This window comes from Rutilus rutilus, assembly GCF_951802725.1.
Source record: "Rutilus rutilus genome assembly, chromosome: 24".
In the NCBI taxonomy this organism is placed as follows: domain Eukaryota; kingdom Metazoa; phylum Chordata; class Actinopteri; order Cypriniformes; family Leuciscidae; genus Rutilus; species Rutilus rutilus.
Genome location: NC_140228.1, coordinates 24186148 through 24204446, shown reverse-complemented (window position 1 = coordinate 24204446; position 18299 = coordinate 24186148). Strand labels below are relative to the sequence as shown.

Sequence of the window (18299 nt, the reverse complement as noted above, 5' to 3'; positions counted from 1 at the left end):
GTTTCCGCAAATCTTTGTCCAGGATAGATCAAACTGAAGGCACTTTGAATGGAGCATGGGGCACATCTTAGGAAGACCTTCTGATTTCTGACTATTCTCTGACTTAGCATGTTGTACGCTGCAAATATTATAATAAATTACACCTATGGGTCTGCAGTGAGCGGCTGCATAGGGTAAAATAATTGCACTGCACCCTCTGACTATTTCAGGACTGGCTAGTTTGTGATCGTGAGCGCACATTCGCGACGTGACGTCTCAACGTGACACTAGGTCCGTAATGAACGAATATTTAAAATTATGAGATGCCCAGAATAATCAAAGATCTAAATTAATTCATAATCAATATTTATGATTATTTTCTAATCAGAAACACAATCAAAAAAGTTTCTGTATTTTAAAAAGAATTTTGGATTTACTGTAAATCCCTCTGGTCCTCTTCGTTTAGGGGTCACACTTGGCTCCTTCGTGGTCAAAAGTGACCGAAGCCTTAAAATGTAACTTATTTTTTTTTTTTTTTTTTCAGGAAAACCAATGTAATATATTTTTGTTCAATAATATTTTTTGATTATTATTTAGAATTTTGAAAGGTTTCTATGCAATAATTATTAATTTTTTATGAGCATTTTTTCCATTAGAATACTTGATATATATATGGAATATAGAATATATATTGATATACTTGAGATATATATATATATATATATATTTTTTTTTTTTTTATATAAATGCAACATTTCACATTGAAATAGAGTGCAGGTCTTTAAAATCCATTTTTTGAAGTGAGAAAAGCGTCATCCAGTGCCGTTAAAAATAAAAACGTGTGTAATGTCGTGTAACCGCCTGTAGGCTGTACTGTAGCTCCCTATATAAATACATAGAGAGGCTTTTTGATTCGTATTGTTATTTTTAGACATGATTTCTCCATTTTATTATTATTTTTTAATTATTATTATTTTTTATTTAGATATACATTTAGACATTCTAAAAGACTACTTTTTGTCAAGGTTTAGATATTTCTGTTAGATAAGTATCAGGTTTTGCATTATGATTACAGTCAAACAATAACATTTGGTTAGAAAAGGAACACAATGCAAGCATTTTTGTTAATCAGTATTTGATAATTAAAAAATTTAACAAAATAAGGGATGGATAGTGATAATTCAAAACAGTTTATACAGACATTTTGCAATTAATTGGTATTTTATTCAGTTTAATTCTATAAATGGTAATAAAACTTCAGAAGGGAACAACAATTATGATCTAAGCAAAAACATAAAATAACATAACAGCAAACAATCATTATCAAACTGTAGGTTAAAAAACAGGAATACAAATTTAATAATAATAATAAATATTATTTTAACTATGTACATACAAACTAATTATTTTATGTATTGTTGCATATGCAACAGATATCAGGAACACCTATTAGGCTAAAAGAAGAGCAAACACAATCATTGTGTGTGTGTGTGTGTGTGTGTGTGTGTGTGTGTGTGTGTGTGTGTGTGTGTATGTGTGTGTGTGTGTGTGTGTGTGTGTGTGTGTGTGTGTGTGTGTGTGTGTGTATTTGAGCGAGAGAGAGTCTCTTTTGTATTTTTTTCATTTATTGATTTTATTTAGCATATTCTCAAAATTTGCGGTTGCAGTCTTACCAGTTCATTTCTGTGTGTGTGTGTGTGTGTGTGTGTGTGTGTGTGGGTGTCTTATTTGCACTCTTGATGTTTTAGAGTGTCACTTTTTCATTGCTGTGCACTTTTTTTCTGCACAGTGGCTGATTTGTAGTTTGTACCACCAAAAGTTTCTCTGAGTTTTCGTATTTTTTCGTATTTCCTTTCATTTCCTGTCGGTCATTTTTGACTGCGAAGGAGCCAAGTGTGACACTTTTGTTACAACCCTTAAACATATCCAAATCATGTCCATGATTTTTGTGTGTGTTCACATAGCTAATACATCAAACGTCACCAAGTGTCATCCCATTCAGATGAAGAAAAAAAAAATCGTAATTTTTGACCGAAGAGGATCAGAGAATGTCAACATTGAAAAGTGGAAGATGAATCAATTTATTAAAGAAATGTAAATTATTAGAAACCTTTTTGTCCCTGACATTATTTTTTCTATTTCTTTTTTATATTGTGCTCTGTTCATTTATTATAGTTTTGTTTTGCCTTATTGTAATGATATTCACTGCAATACAAAACTTTACTTCCGCATTCCTCGATTCCTATGGAAGTCTATGGCTGTTCAAAAACCCTGTTGTTTTAATTTAACATTTATACTTTGTGTATTTGTGTAATGTTTTGCCTTGTTTGTGATGTGGAGTAATTTATATACAAATATGTAATATATATATATGCTGGGGAGGACATTTATGTTTTAGGATTAGCATGTTTAATCAAGCATCGGCTCACCTGTGATGTTCACTGATTTAACTGAATATTTATTTAATGTGCATTTGGACTGAAGTAAGTATCACTTGTAATTTATCGTTTAACTGAGTGTCTATGATTCACACATAAAAAAACAAGCTAGGGTTTAACGAGCAAAGTTGGTGATCATTGAGTAAAAAAGTTAAAAACTATTACATAGGCTAACTAATGAAGAATATATTTACCAAGGACAAAATATGTGTTTATCAGAGAGTTCATCTTACCACAGTGTCTCCAGTTTACAGTGAGGATCCTCCAGTACAGCAGAGAGCAGATGAACTGAATCTCCTAGTTTATTCTCAGACAGATTCAGTTCTCTCAGGTGTGAGGGGTTTGATCTCAGAGCTGAAGCCAGAGCAGAACAACCTTCATCTGTGACTCCACAACAACTCAACCTGTAGAGAACAATGACACACTCTTCACTCTCTCAGTTCAGATCAGATCAGTTTAACACAAGGGTCCGCAGCCGTACTGCAGGGGGCCGTCAATTATTTCAAGCATTAATTTTTTGTTAAATTAAAACATGGGTAAAAAACATCACAGAGTTAAATTTAAATATAAGAACTCTCAAACGAATGCAAGATCACCCTCAGTTGATCCTGTAATAATATCATACTGGCAAACTCTCAAGTGTGTTTTTGTGTTTGAGCTCTGGAGAACGTCAAATGTTTTTACAGCGGTGAGAAATGTAGCCAATCACAGTCATGTTTTCATTTACGCAGTCACACATTCATTTAGTCAGAATCCACTCACCGAGATATAAAGGCCCTGTCCTAAATGGCACACTTCACTTTCAGTCTTGTAGACTTACAATGGCTTCTGCGTGCCTGTTAAGTCCATGAGACCGTGTGGTGTCCCATTTAGTAATGTTAGGTTTCAGAAGGGTACTCACGAGCGCCCCTCTGTGGTCGATATGCGCCCTAAATGCGCACTGAAGCGAGCTCCGCAGCAGACTTGTTCCCGACAGTCAAAGCGGCGTTACGTTATGAAAGTGCGGACTCAGAGGAAGACCGCGAGTGTTTAGGGTGCCGTTTGTGACAGGGCCAAACTCACAATTGCGTGACATAAATAACAATTGAAAAGAAAAAGTCAGAATTGCGAGTTTATACCTTGCAATTCTTGTGAGATAAAAAGTCACAATTGTCTTTTAAACTGTTTTATTTCGTGGCGGAAACAAGCTTCCATAAATTGGAGGCAACCAGTGGCGAATTAGTCTTCCAGGTTTTGATGTCATCCCTGTAGCTCTATTCACAGTCAGCTTTCCTTTCACATGAAATCCTGGAAGCTTATGGGTAACATTATTCAATTTGAAATGTAATATGCACAATGCAATATGTAAAATGGCAATGCATTTCTGTATTTAAATTTACATTTTCTATTACATTTGTGCAACATTTGGTGCAAAATGAAAATAAATTCAATTATATAATTTTAAATTATAAAATAAAATGGCTGTAATTCAAGAATGCTTTGGAATATAGACATTTGGTTGGTCTTGTTTTAAAGAAGACATTTGCCAGATTATTGTAGAAGTAAATTATGAAAGTGAAACAGAAAAAAAAGTTATATAAGTTTGAGTTTATGAAAATGTACAATGTAAAAATATAATTATTAATATTTTATATAATATATATATATATATATTAAAAAATATATTTTACTCTAAAACTGCAAGAAAATTAAAGCCAAAAATCTAAACAAGTTGTGTTCCAAATTTTAGGTTGATATCTCAAAAAATTTGCTTTCAGTAAGATTTTATTTGGGCGCAGTACCAAACTCTTTCACTAGATGGACAGCCAAGCTTCCTTACTGACCATATAAGGGCGCCTCCATTTTCATATATGTTTTGAGTGATCTGAACCATGTACATCCATAATTTCATACAATTTATGAAGTATACATCCTATTCAGAAATAGTATGGGTGGTTTGGCAGTATTTGATTTGATTTCAACCTCTAATAAACATAAAAAGAGCACATGTGCGTTATAGCTCGCAGCCGCATCACAAATCGATAATCCATAATATTTTTCTTTATATTAAAAAAATTTTCAGACCTTTTTTTCTCATAAAATTGAATTGGTGTTATCTTTTGAACTCTTGGCATAAAAACAAACTGAGGTTTCTACCAATCTTTCATGATTTTTCATGTTTATTTCTATTTCAAAATAAAGGCCTAAACACGCCTAATGAATATGAAATATTCTTGTTGCAAATTGATAAATTACTGCTCCTCTGCAATTTATTTTTAAAAAACAGCCACCAAATATGAAAACTAGAGATTGTAAGCTTTCAAATGATATATAGTTTGTCAATATTACTTTAGGTTTTTACTAAGATATTATTGTTCTAAATACAGTGGTGGTCAAAATTGATGGCACCCCTGATAAATATGATAAAAAATGGCTGTAAAAAATAAATCTGCATTGTTTATCCTTTTGATCTTTCCTTAAAAAAATTCGCAAAAATCTAACCTTTCATTGAAGTAAAATAATTGAAATTGGGGGTAAATCACATTATGAAATAAATGTTTTTCTCCAAATGAAAGGTTAGATTTTTGTGAATTTTTTGAATGAAAGATCAAAAGGATAAACAATGCAGATTTATTTTTTACAGCCATTTTTGATCATATTTATCAGGGGTGCCATCAATTTTGACCACTGTATATATATAGGCAAGTGACAGTTCTAGAAAATGAAGAACAAAGAAATGTGCATCAGGTGTACTTTGGTTTTTTATGTTTTTAATTAATTTATGAAGCCACTGCAAACTTAAAATATGTTAAAATATATATTCAATTTAAAACTAGTGTATGAAATGGCAAATGTAAATTATATAATTGAATTTTAATTTTGCACCAAACGTTGCACAAATGTAATGGAAAACATAAGTTTAAATACAGAAATGCATTTCCATTTTACATATTACATTTCTAATTGAATATTGCTACTCATATGCTTCCATAGAACTCGGAACAATGATGATGATGCATAATAACAGAACGTAGGCGCCAACGTTGCGGATGCAATTACCCAAAACCCTCCATAACTTTTCCATTAATTTCACATTTATTTGTGTAGCGCTTTTCACAATACATATTGTTTCAAAGCAGCTTTACAGAAAATGCACATCTACATTACAATTTACAGTGATCTGTTATCAGAGGTGACTGTCCAAGTTATGCATTTCAGAAATGTACATATACAAATCACACAGTTAGCTAATAATGTATTAATTAAAAATATATATATTAATTTAATTTATAACTGGTACTTATTTGAAAAAAATGAGTTGATTGGCAAATAAATAATGGACAGTTACGCATGTACAGTATTACCATAATTTTCTTATGTAAGCTTTATTTTACACCTCAAACGACAAGGAAATTTATAGTCATATTTATAGTGTTAATATTAATTTGCGAGTCCACAAACTCATTCTCTTAAATGGCTTGGGTCTGCTATCATTCACAGCGTACAGTATACGGACTGAATGCCCCTGACCTGAAGCTTTTATATCAAGACCATTTTCATGTTTATCATTTATTTCTATTATTTGCGTTGCCTTATAACTTCATGCTTGCAGTTTAACACATAAGTGTTTATTACCACAACAGTAAATACGTGTCTTTAGAAATGTTATTATATATTATAATGAAAAAGACTAATAAAATAGTCTCTTCATATTAAATGGATAACAATATATGTCTGGACACTTGAAAAATGTGTAATAATGGGGTCTATAAAACTTAAACATTTAATGATTTATAAGCATTTCACATATTTCTACACTAATTCTACAAAACTATTCTGCCAGAACACCATACTGTACAAATTATCTAGATCAATGTTCATTCTTGTCTGAAACTTTAGAGGAGACAAATATGAGATCTCCAGTATGAAGGGCCGCATAGGCAACAATTATTGAAAAGCCTCAACACTAGTGAAACGAAAAACATTGATCAACCTTGATGAAACTCATTCATACGCATTACTGAAATAAGAAAAGATTTCGGTAGTTGATGATGGCTAATTTCCCTTGAAAAGGAAGTTGTGTGTCCGCACTTCTGTTTAATTTGGCGCGTCTCACAAACTCTTAAGCAATGTCGGTTAGTTGTAATGAGTTGTATGGGAAGCCAAACACACCAACAGTGAGACGAAACGGAGCGGTGTTACAGAGCTCGTGCCGTGCTGACGTCATCGGTGCGGCTCAATGGACCGAGCTGTGCGACCGACTCGACATCGCAGGGAGGACGTGTTTGCTAGCGAAACCGAATGGACAGCGCAAACTAATCTCACCAGCGCGGCGCTGACCATGTGACTTTATTCATTACTGCTCCGCAGAAGTTCAGGTGTTTTCCCTGCATATAAGATAATGAAGATCAGCATGAAGTTATTACATTTCTTTTGCTTATTATCTTTCATATTAGTACATTAGTAGTGTTTGAAAAGCTACTTTGAAGAAGTGTATTTTTGTAGCCACGGAAAGAGCCGTTCAAAGCAGAAACGATTAAGGACTGTGCAGTGCCGGGGGAACTATAGGATCAGGGTTGGGAACCACTATTATTGCACAGAAACATCATTAGGGAAAACACTGTTGAGTAAACGAGGGGAAAAGAGTTGTCATTGTAGTCAGAGTGAAACAGACTAAAATTATTCAACATAATGAATATAATGAAATACTGACTAAATTTAAAGGATATATTTTAAAAAGAATGTAAAAATGACCACTAATACCAGACCATGAGATTAGACATTTGTGTACACCTGTGATTTCTGTGCTGAGATTTAGTGTTTACTGAACATTTTACAAGCTAATTTTAGTCCTAAAATTCTTACTGAGGACAAAGACGTGTGACTATCAGAGAGTTCATCTTACCACAGTGTCTTCAGTTTACAGTGAGGATCCTCCAGTACAGCAGAGAGCAGATGAACTGAATCTCCTAGTTTATTCTCAGTCAGACTCAGTTGTCTCAGGTGTGAGGGGTTTGATCTCAGAGCTGAAGCCAGAGCAGAACAACCTTCATCTGTGACTCCACAATCCCACAACCTGTAGAGAACAATGACACACTCTTCACTCTCTCAGTTCAGATCAACACGTACAAGCCACAATTCTACACAGACTATAAATATGTCTAAATTTCAATTGGAGATTCATCAGTCATAAAAAAATAATAGACATTCAAAAAGCTTTCAACATGTTCTTCATAAATCCAACCGTTCTAAATGAGCTCAAACACAACTACACCTCTTCTCTGTGACAGACTCATCATGAAGATGAAAGCACACAAGAGTATGGTAGGTTACCTACTGACTATAAGTAACTTTCCAACTACATGCCAACTTATTCTAACCCTAACCCTACCAGTCTACTAATACATCTATTAACACTCCAATGGGAGTTAGTAGACATGTGCAACTGTACTTATAGTCAACAGAATGTGTTCAAGGGACCATTAAAATAAAGTGAAACCAATATGGTCTAACCTAAATTGAGAATTATGACAACACTGTTGCTGACAGTGAACATACCATGAGGTTTTACTGGATATGTAGCGAGTGTTTCTGTCTTCCCAATGCTACCTTCTGCCTCTCTGTTTTACTCTTCTTCTTCATCATTTACTTTCTCCTTCCAGTATATCATTCTCTCCCTCCACTGTGCATTTCTGTACCTCCACTGCATAATAATGTCCTGCCTCTGCTCTTTGCTCCTGTTCTCCTGCTTCATCTGCATCTCGCTCTGATTTTTTTTGTAAATAAATGAATAAATATCTGTCTCTGTATCCCTTCCTCTTCATTTGGGCCTTCTGTCTCACAGAAAACAGTCACATAAAAACACATAATGAGGACTATTGTATATACAGTACTTTATCAAAAAAAAAAAAAGATTCATAATGTATACATCTTATCTAATTTCATGCTAGCATTTGGCCAACATGTGTAAGTTAGCCTCTTATGTAAAGTGTAATGAGCAAGCTAAAGCTAATTTCTAGAGCCTATAAATTATCAATATGACCAAAACTTTGCTGAAAAACCTCTTGCACACGATCTTCTTCATGCCTTTTGTCCTCTGATTGATAGTTTATACTTTAAAAAAATATATATATATTTTTTAATCAAGTTAAGTAATTTTGCTCAGAAATGAGGGCTTTAATTATCTTTATAAAGTAATGTAAGAAACATTTACTGGACTGAAGCAACTAGGGTTTATTGATTATTCATACACCATTTGTTAATGTTAAAAATTTAATTCTTTTGACATTTTTTCATGTTAATATAAATGTCAAATATGACACAATAGGCTTTTGAGGAACATTTTTCATTTCTTAATTATCATTGATTTGCATTGAATTGCATTTGAGCCATAAACCGATGCATAAATATGATACTCAACAACAACAAAAAACACACATGTATGGATATACAAGTTTGCATGTGTTTTTTGTTGAGTATCATATTACACACACACACACACACACACACACACGCTTTTATAGTTCATATATGCACTTTTTAACATAAAAAAATTATGTATTAATAATCAATAAACCCCAGTTGCTTCAGTCTAGTAAATGTTTCTTACATTACTTAATAAAGATAATTAAAGCCCTCATTTCTGAGCAAAATTACTTAACTTGATAGTTTATACTTTTTTTTTTTTTTTTTAATCAGAGGACAGAAGGCATGAAGTAGATTGTGTACAAGATGTTTTTCAGCAAAGTTTTGGTCATATTGATAATAGGCCCTAGAAATTTGCATATTAAATATGATACAGTAGGCTAATATATTCATAAATAGGCATTATACTTATTGTTCGACCGAATTTTACAAAGAATGTTTAGTTTAAGTTATGAGATAATAAATGTTTTAAAATTGTTATTAAAATGCTGTAACACGCATTGCCAAACCAGCATTCTTTTTTCCAATTAATTTATACTCCAAAGGGGCAACGTATCCTGGGAGATACAAACATTTACAGGCAGATTATGGAAAATGGAAAAATGAAATCCATAAAATTTCTTTGACAAGTCCCCTCAAATATTGTAAATATGTGAAATGTATCACTGAAGGCGAGTAGATTTCCCACTACAGGTCATGTTGTTTTTAACTGAGAAATTAAAAGAAATCCCTGCTTCTCCTCACAGACTCTTGAATGTTTGTGTGTCCCAGGATACATCGCCCCTTTTAGATAGGTAGGATAGGTAGATCTCCAGGAACAGTTACGAGATAGACACATGATTTATGTTTCCTGCTTCTGTGCATCAAAATGATACATAATATTGAACTATTCATTCGGGCACGTACATTCTTTCATTCTTTCTCCACAAGAACACAAGTCCGTTCTTAGATCTGAGAAACCACCCAGGAGAACCCCAACACTGCACATTTTGGATGTCTCTCTTCTCTGACAAACACACCTGAGATCTTGGAGTCTTTACTAACGAGCTGATGAGTTGAGTCAGCTGTGTTTGATTAGAGAGACATCTAATCTGTGCAGTGCTGGGGCACGTTCAAGTTCAAAACGGTGCGCAACGTTTTGCTACGGTTTCCGGGTTGAACGTCATGTTTCCTGGAAACGGCGTGCACCGGTGTGCAATGGGGTTTGAGATACGTTTTCTCTTGTTTGGTGGGTGTGTCAGAACTGCAGTCCAATCAGCAGCAACATGTATATAAAGCACTCGCATTAAAGTGAACTCGCACAATGGGTTCAAGGAAAGTCATTTACAAATGTGTTCGATGCAGCTCGGTATACGCAACAACTGAGGATATTAGAAGACATGTTTGTCGTAAGTTTTAAAATATAGGATATCAACATAATGATGTAGATGTTTATATTTTTAGCTTCATTGCAAGTGTATGACATTTGGTATAGAAATAAACAATGGAAATTAAGTGCTTTTCCTAAAAATGAGAAAGAAAATACAGGGTATTAAAACAGTATGACCTACAAATAAAGTCAGTATGTGAGGCTAAATAGATGTGTTTTAGTCTGAATTACTGTAGGTAAGATGTGTGCTTCCATTTCAGTTTCCACTAATCCCTTCACTCGATTGGGATGTTCTCTTTTGTTCTGGGCGGCAAGTGCAGTAACTGTGACATCGGGCATATTTTGTAGTATTAAACACATATTTATACCGACTTCATCAGCAAGAATGGCCTTCTCAGCTGCCATAGTTGCAACTCTTGCGTCATCAGAACAGTGTGTTCAACGCATCACCGTTTCTGTTTAAAAAACGTTGTGCAACGTTTTGTCGGGGCTGAACGCAGCCGTGGTGAAACTCCAGGTTTATATTGGCAGTTTAATAATAGGAGAAACACAGAGGAAAGATAATCTTCTTTTGTTGTTTGTTAATTATTGATCCACTGATGTTGTGAAGGCTCAAACAAAACCAACTTTTTCAATGATTTCAGACAGCAAGACAGCAACGTAATGACATCATATTAAACAATAACATCACACACCTGACGAAAACATTTCTGGACCTTTATAAGGAAACAGCCAAGCAACCAAAATGACATAAAAGTTATAATAGATCAATTAAACGCTTTCCTGTAGCTCAGTGGTAAGAGCATTGCGTTAACAACGCAAGGTTGTGGGTTCGATCCCAGGGGATTGCACATGCCTATGTATAAAAATGTATAGGATAACACAATGTAAGTCGCTTTGGATAAAAGCGTCTGCCAAATGCATAAATGTAAATGTAAATGTACTGTTTGTTACATGATTCCCAATTATTTCCATTATTTCACTATTTCTAGTATTTGTACTTTACATTTTCATTTAAATGTTATAATTAGCAATTCATTTAATTTTACCTGTAAAGCAGATTTGTTAAATGACAGCATTGATTAAAGTTTCTTATGGGGCAAGAACATTTTTCTAATGGCACAGCATTTTTTTTATAAGTTAACTGCATCTCCTGCAACAAACCACTCCGATAATATCTGCAAATTAATGTACGGCTCAGACTAACTGTAGGCCTACATCATGTAAGACTCCAATACAATTATTAGGTAATTATTACTCTCAGTGAGTAAACTGTGTCTATTATGATAGACTACACAACATTGTAATATTATTTTCAAATGAGTTTTTAAATTATTATTATTTTAAGTCATTATTGTACCTGGTTCATTCGGCTACTCTTGTAAGAAAGTAGCAGTGGCTGGAACAGACTTTAAGTATCACCTGCGCTTGAAAACATGCGATCTAATCCAGTTTACATGAAATAAGATGCTCCCGTTTGAGCTTACGGACCTGTTGCTATGAAAGCAACTCCAGGATTAGCTTCGAAGAACCTAACACTCCTGGATCATGTAAAATCATCAACAGTAAAATCCAGATAACAGTAATCCACGTATGAAGAACGGGCCCCTGTTCTCCAGTGCATTGTTATATTGAGTTTGATATGTTTTTGTAGACTGTAAATTATTTTTGTTGTTTTCACAGTGATATTACTGTATTCTCAACAGTTCTCTACTGTATAAGCCGTGTGTAGTGATGATGTGCCTCCAGTGCTCGAAGTGGGCCGGTACGCACCAGCACTTCTATATTTTAAGCTGTAGTGTACCCTCACTTTTTCTTGTGCACCTTCAGAAAACTTTAACTCGATTTTTCTCAAAATTGACTTTGACTATTAAATTCAAACAGGTGTAGCTCAGTCATGAACATTTGCTCATTGCGACTCATTTTGCCAGAACAGGTCACGTATGTCAGCAGACGCATATGTAAAATCAAAACTGGCTAATGTTACTAAATGAAATGTCGACGCAGGACGAGGTATAGGACTGTGAAGCTTTGGGGGTGTTGTTGGACTTGATCTACTCCATCTGTGTTTTGATCATTATTCTGAATCCGATCCATACGTCGTTAAGCTAATCCATGTCTTCAGAGTTACAGGAAGGAGAGTTTTATCAGGGTTTGAGCTAAACTCAGTAAGGCAGCGGCCCTCCAGTGCCAGATTTGAGGAACCCTGATTTAGTCTTACAGAAGACAATAACATGTCTGACTATGATATACCGTAGATGATCTTACCAGAGTTTCTCCAGTTTACAGTCAGGATCCTCCAGTACAACAGAGAGAAGCTTCACACCCGGATCTCGCAGTTTTCTATTATTCAGATCCAGTTCTCTCAGTTGTGAGGGGTTTGATATCAGAGCTGAAGTCAGAGCAGCACAATCTTTCTCTGTGACTCCACAATCACTCAAACTGTAGAGAGATGAAAATCATACTTGGTAAACACTATGAACTGAAAACAAAAATCAATAGAAAATAGAGAAAAAATAGATAATTTGTAGATGGAATAAAGAAAACACTGCACTTGGTCACCCATGGATGGCACTGTCACAAAATTACTCAGGAACCTTGAGGTCATGGTGTCACAGATTACAATGGGAGAGAGAGTTAAGTGTGAATAAAAGACAAATGGGACATGGTATGGACTCAGGATAACAAACTCTCAGTGTGCAAAAGAACAAGATTCTGAACAGACACGACATAAACAACATCAAATTAAACCAACTAACTCCACGCTTTGCTCTAAATGTAAGACCGCATTCTTGGGCTAGAATTCTTGGGCTCCCTTGCAAGTGAATAACCAATAAACATGCTATATGAATATTTTATTTTTTGTCTGTTGTTGCCAGGACTTTATAGTACTGGATCAGTGATAAATCACTCTCTTTGTATAGCGTATAATTAAGACAAATTATTCCCATGACATAAACTTTACAACCATCAACTGATATCTCAACCATGATAGCCTTTTTTTTAAATATTGTGTGCTTTATTATGTCATATTATACATGCTTTATTATATATATTATGAAGTCATATTTATAGATTTTGACCTTTGCCTTTTTAGTCCAGTCTCTGGCTCTATCCAGTTGATGTTGTTTACCTCTATTGTAAGAGTTGGGCTTTATTTGTCTGTTTAAAATGTAATACTTAAAATGTTAATGAAAACCTTATCTAAGTAGTCAAGTTTCATTGTCAAATTTGCAACGATAAAGAATTAACTTTTAACGTGGATCAAATCCATATTAATTACTAAGTACTAAATTAAGTTTAAGTACTAAATCATTTGTAACATTAAATTTGTTTGTTTTAAATGAATCCTCATGTTGAAGACATTGGCTGTCAGGTGCTTTAACACAAGTTTGAGTCAGCTTGTATTGTTTCCCAATCACATCTCCCCTTCATTATTCCCATCAATAAAATAGATTAATTCAAATAAAAAAAATCTGAAAAACAATAAAAACAAGTATGCTGCCATGTACAATAAATGTTCGTATGTTTCTTAGATTTATGAGCTTTTGATTTTCTTTCGTTTAAACAGTAAAGTGATAGTTTTCACTGATACTTACTGAACTTTAATCACAGGCAGCAGCTTCTGAAGAACCTTCAGTTTTTCAGCTTTATTGTTTTCTCCAACAAATGTATTAATATCAAAATCATCCAGCTTCTTCTCTGATGTCAACAACACAAAAACTAAAGCTGACCACTGAGATGAAGAGAGTCTGGCTTCACTTATTGTTCCAGATTTTAGATACTGTTGTATTTCCTCCACTAGTGACTGGTCACCCAGTTCATTCAGACAGTGGAACAGATTGATGGATTTCTTTGGAGAGTCAATGGTCCTGATCTTCTCCTTGATGTACTCAACTGTTTTCTCATTGCTGTCAAACCTTCTTCTTCTCAGTGTCATTAGTCCCTGAAGGAGAATATGATGAGACTCCACTGACAAACCCAGAAGGAACCGCAGGAAAAGGTCTAGATGACCATTATTACTCTCTAGAGCCTGATTCACGGCTCTCTCATGAAGCTCAGAAAATGAAACATATTCTGGTGAACTGAGTTTAAACCAGTCCTTAAACATAGACAACAAACCTGATTTAGAGACTGTGTCAAATGCATTCCTGTTGTTGTTTGTGAAGCAGAGGTGCACATATAAAGCTGCTAGATGTTCCTGAACACTCAGATGAACAAAGCAGAAGACTTTCGCCTGATACAGGCCTGACTCCTCTCTGAAGATCTGAGTGCACAATCCTGAGTACACTGATGCTTCTGTCACATTAATGCCACACTCTCTCAGGTCTTTCTCATAGAAGATCACATTGCCTTTCACAAGCTGCTGAAAAGCCACTTTTCCCAGTTTGAGGATCATGTCTTCATCTGTCAGGTTCTTCTTATAGTCCTTCTCATGTTTGATGTTGGACTGAAGGATCAGGAAGCGTGTGTACATTTGAGTGAGAGTCTTGGGAATCTCTCCACTCTCTGCTTCACTCAACATCTTCTCTAGAACAGTGGCTGAGATCCAGCAGAACACTGGGATGAGGCACATGATGTAGAGGCTCCTTGATGACTTCAGGTGTGAGATGATTGTATTGGCCAGACTCTGATCACTGATTCTCTTCCTGAAGTATTCCTCCTTCTGTGGCTCATTGAAGCCTCGCACCTCTGTCACTCGATGGACACACTCAGAGGGGACGAGATCGGCTGCTGCTGGTCTAGAGGTGATCCAGATCAGAGCAGAGGGAAGCAGATTCCCCGCAATGAGGTTCGTCAGCAGTACGTCCACTGAGGCTGATTCACTTACATCACAAAACCTCACATCACTCTGAAAATCCAGAGAGAGACGACACTCATCCAGACCATCAAAGATGAACAACACTTTATATTTGTCACTGGATATTTCCATTTCTTTTGTTTCAGGGAAAAACACATGAAGAAGATCTGAAAGACTGGACGTTTTGCCCTTCATCAAATTGATCTCTCTGAAAGGTAGTGGAAATATGAGCTGGACGTCCTGATTCACTTTGCCTTCAGCCCAGTCTAGGATGAACTTCTGCACAGAGACTGTTTTTCCAATCCCAGCGACTCCCTTTGTCAGCACAGTTGTGATGGGTTTGTATTGTCCAGCTAAAGGTTTAAAGATGTCATTGCATTTGATGGGTTTGTCCTCTGTTGCTGCTCTCCTGGATTGTGTCTCAATCTGTCTCACCTCATGTTCATTACAGATCTCTCCACTGTCACCCTCTGTGATGTAGAGCTCTGTGTAGATCTCATTCAGGAGTGTTGGGTTTCCCTGCTTTGCTGTTCCCTCATTCAGACACTTAAACTTCTTCATCAGATTTGATCTAAATGTGTTGAGGACTTCATGGCTGCAAAATTAAAATTCCATGGTACATGTATTACATAAGTTAAATATAGAGATACATATATAGAATAAAATGTCTTATTTATTCTCTGTATCATGACCAAGAAAATATCATAATATTTATGAAATGTGTTAATTATTAATGTGTTTTAATTTTGATCTCAATCAAAAATTCCACACTTTACCTGACACCAGTATCCCTGCTTTCATTAAAGTCCTGTAGTTGATTCATAGGCTGGTCATTCTTCTTACAGACGGGTTTTGTTACGGCTGATCTTTGTAGTGGGATTGACCTTAAAAATCATGAAGAGAATCAAGAATCAGACACTGATATATGTAACGGTCACCAGCTGGAGTGCCCTTGAGAGCCACCAGAGGGCACTCCACACCAGACTTTCATGTTCACTCACAGACTACATCTCCCATCATTCTCTGCCTGGACTCATCAGCACTCATTATCACATTCACCTGTATCTCATATTCTTGCTTAGTTCACCCCATATAAGCCTGATTCACCCCATCACTCACTGCAAAGTTTTGTATGTTGTTGCACTGCATTTCCGAGCGTTTTCCCTGGTTTCATGTCTCTTGGTTTTTGGATTTCTTGCCTGTTCCCTGGATTACTCTTTTGCCTCTGACCCCTGCCTGTTTTGATTATTTGTTTGTTTGGACTGCCTTCCTGTGTTTGACCCCTGCTTGTGCTGATTACGATTCTGGATTACGCTTCAAATAAAGATGCAACTGGATCTCAACCTTTGTGTCTCGGAGCAGTTCGTGACAATATTGGTGGATTCTTTTTTTTTTTTTTTTTTTTACATCACCTGAATAATTCTATGAACAGTTAATAAGTAAATGCACATTAATAAGTCAACTGCTCAAGGGCACAACTGTAATAATACTAAAAACAAAAACTATAAAAAAAGTTTGACAATATATTGTACATATTAAATTAAAATAATACATTGTTTATTGATTGCTTATAATTTAACATCATGTCAGTTGTCAGAGCTATTTCAATGGTTAGAATAAAAGTAACAAAATATAAAAAGGGAAATAAACAAAAATCTACAAATTACAATTTTTTTTAACTAAATCACATCAACAGCCTCACTATTCTTTTCATAAGAATCAACAGAATACAAACAGAGTCCTAGAGGAGTTAAAACCATCGCATTTCCTTAAAATATGCTTTAAAGATGGACTCTATCATAAGAGGCATAAAGGAGGATCTTCAACTGATAACAAAACCTTGTGCCTATTTGGCAATATGTGCAGATGATATAGTGGCAGTGATTATCTGAGCAGAAACAATGTTTTCTACCAACAACATGATTAATTTCATTAAGTTTAATTTTATTACAGTTTAGTTTAATAGTTATTTTGGAGGAGGAATACAAAAACAAAATAATATAAAAATGCCAATCATGTATTTTAAAAAATGTTATACCTGAGATCAGTCTGTTTATTGTCATTCTTAAAATCTATTGGCTGACCCATAGACCTGTCACTCCTCAAAGACACACAGCTGGGCGCTGGTTCTGATCTCTCCTGCTGAACTGAACTATAACAGAACAACGAAAGGAAAAAACAAGTCGTTTTAATAAAAAGCACTTGAGGAGGGTTTAGACATTGTTTTCAAGAAATTTCATTTAAAACAATGTATTTAATAAAAATTAATAATAATAATGTCACCGTTTTTTCTTCAGGAGACATATTTTTTTATTATATAAAAGGTTATTTAATGTGTTTATTCATAGTACCTGCATTCTTTAGAAAAATCTTCATCTCTGGATGTTTGTGTGTCATCCATGATAAAGCTGAACAGTTGAAACAGTCTGATCTCCACTGACTCTGGATGGAAATGACGAACAAACACAAAACTAATGTAATTAAACATTGTTAAACATCTTTATAATCGAACCTCGTTCATTTCCTTTCAGAGAAAATATTATAGATATATTTGTGGAAGTCACCTCGAGTAGGCTAAGCGAACAGTAACCTTTATCAAAATGTATCTACATAGCCAACCGATTCACAAACTCCTCCATCTGTTCCATCGAGTAGGCTAGCTACACATGGAAGGAAACGACTATTTTATTAAAATGGCGAAACATCCGCTTTCTTTTACTTTCGCTATTATCTGTGACGAAAGGGGCACGTGATTAAACTGCTGTTGGTTAGTAGTGTTTTAATGGTTGCCCTTATTGGCAGATGACGTGAGTTTAATCACCAGTAAGGTTTACAGTTAATAACTCCAGTCAGTTTTGTGTGCTGATAAACTCAAAACTAACATTTATTACACGGATTAATGCATTTGTAGCTACAGCAGATTATTCATACCCGTGTTCGCCAGTAGAGGGCGGTGTGCGCTGTGTAGTGAAAGCGGGTGTTCGAGACAGGCGTGCAGATCAGGTCATCTGTCTATACCAGTCAGTAATAAAACATGTAAGCGTTCATAAGCCTGTTATTCCACATCTCACTTAAATAGAATCTATGTAGCACTACTTTCTTCTTATTTAATAGGCTACTCTAAACCACTTCTACATTCCTCCTCCTCTTCACATCCACTGAATAAACTTAATTATAATATGGACCTCACAAGATTGACCATGAGGTTCCTTACTTGTTTAGCTCCAGTCTTCTTCTATACACACATTTTTTGTGTGTGTGTGCATAGTTTCAAATAGGACCTACATGTTACCCCAAACTCTGTTAG

General features: G+C 35.1%; 1 protein-coding gene across 1 annotated transcript in view; it reads right to left on the bottom strand.

Annotated features, from left to right (window-relative positions):
• LOC311283897 (NACHT, LRR and PYD domains-containing protein 3-like) overlaps positions 1-18299 on the bottom strand; it is a 158269-nt gene that overhangs the window by 59992 nt on the left and 79978 nt on the right. Inside the window, exon 11 of the mRNA XM_084398657.1 lies at positions 2651-2821. Coding sequence (XP_084254783.1) covers positions 2651-2821 — 171 coding nt within the window. The remainder of the gene's footprint in view (positions 1-2650; positions 2822-18299) is intronic.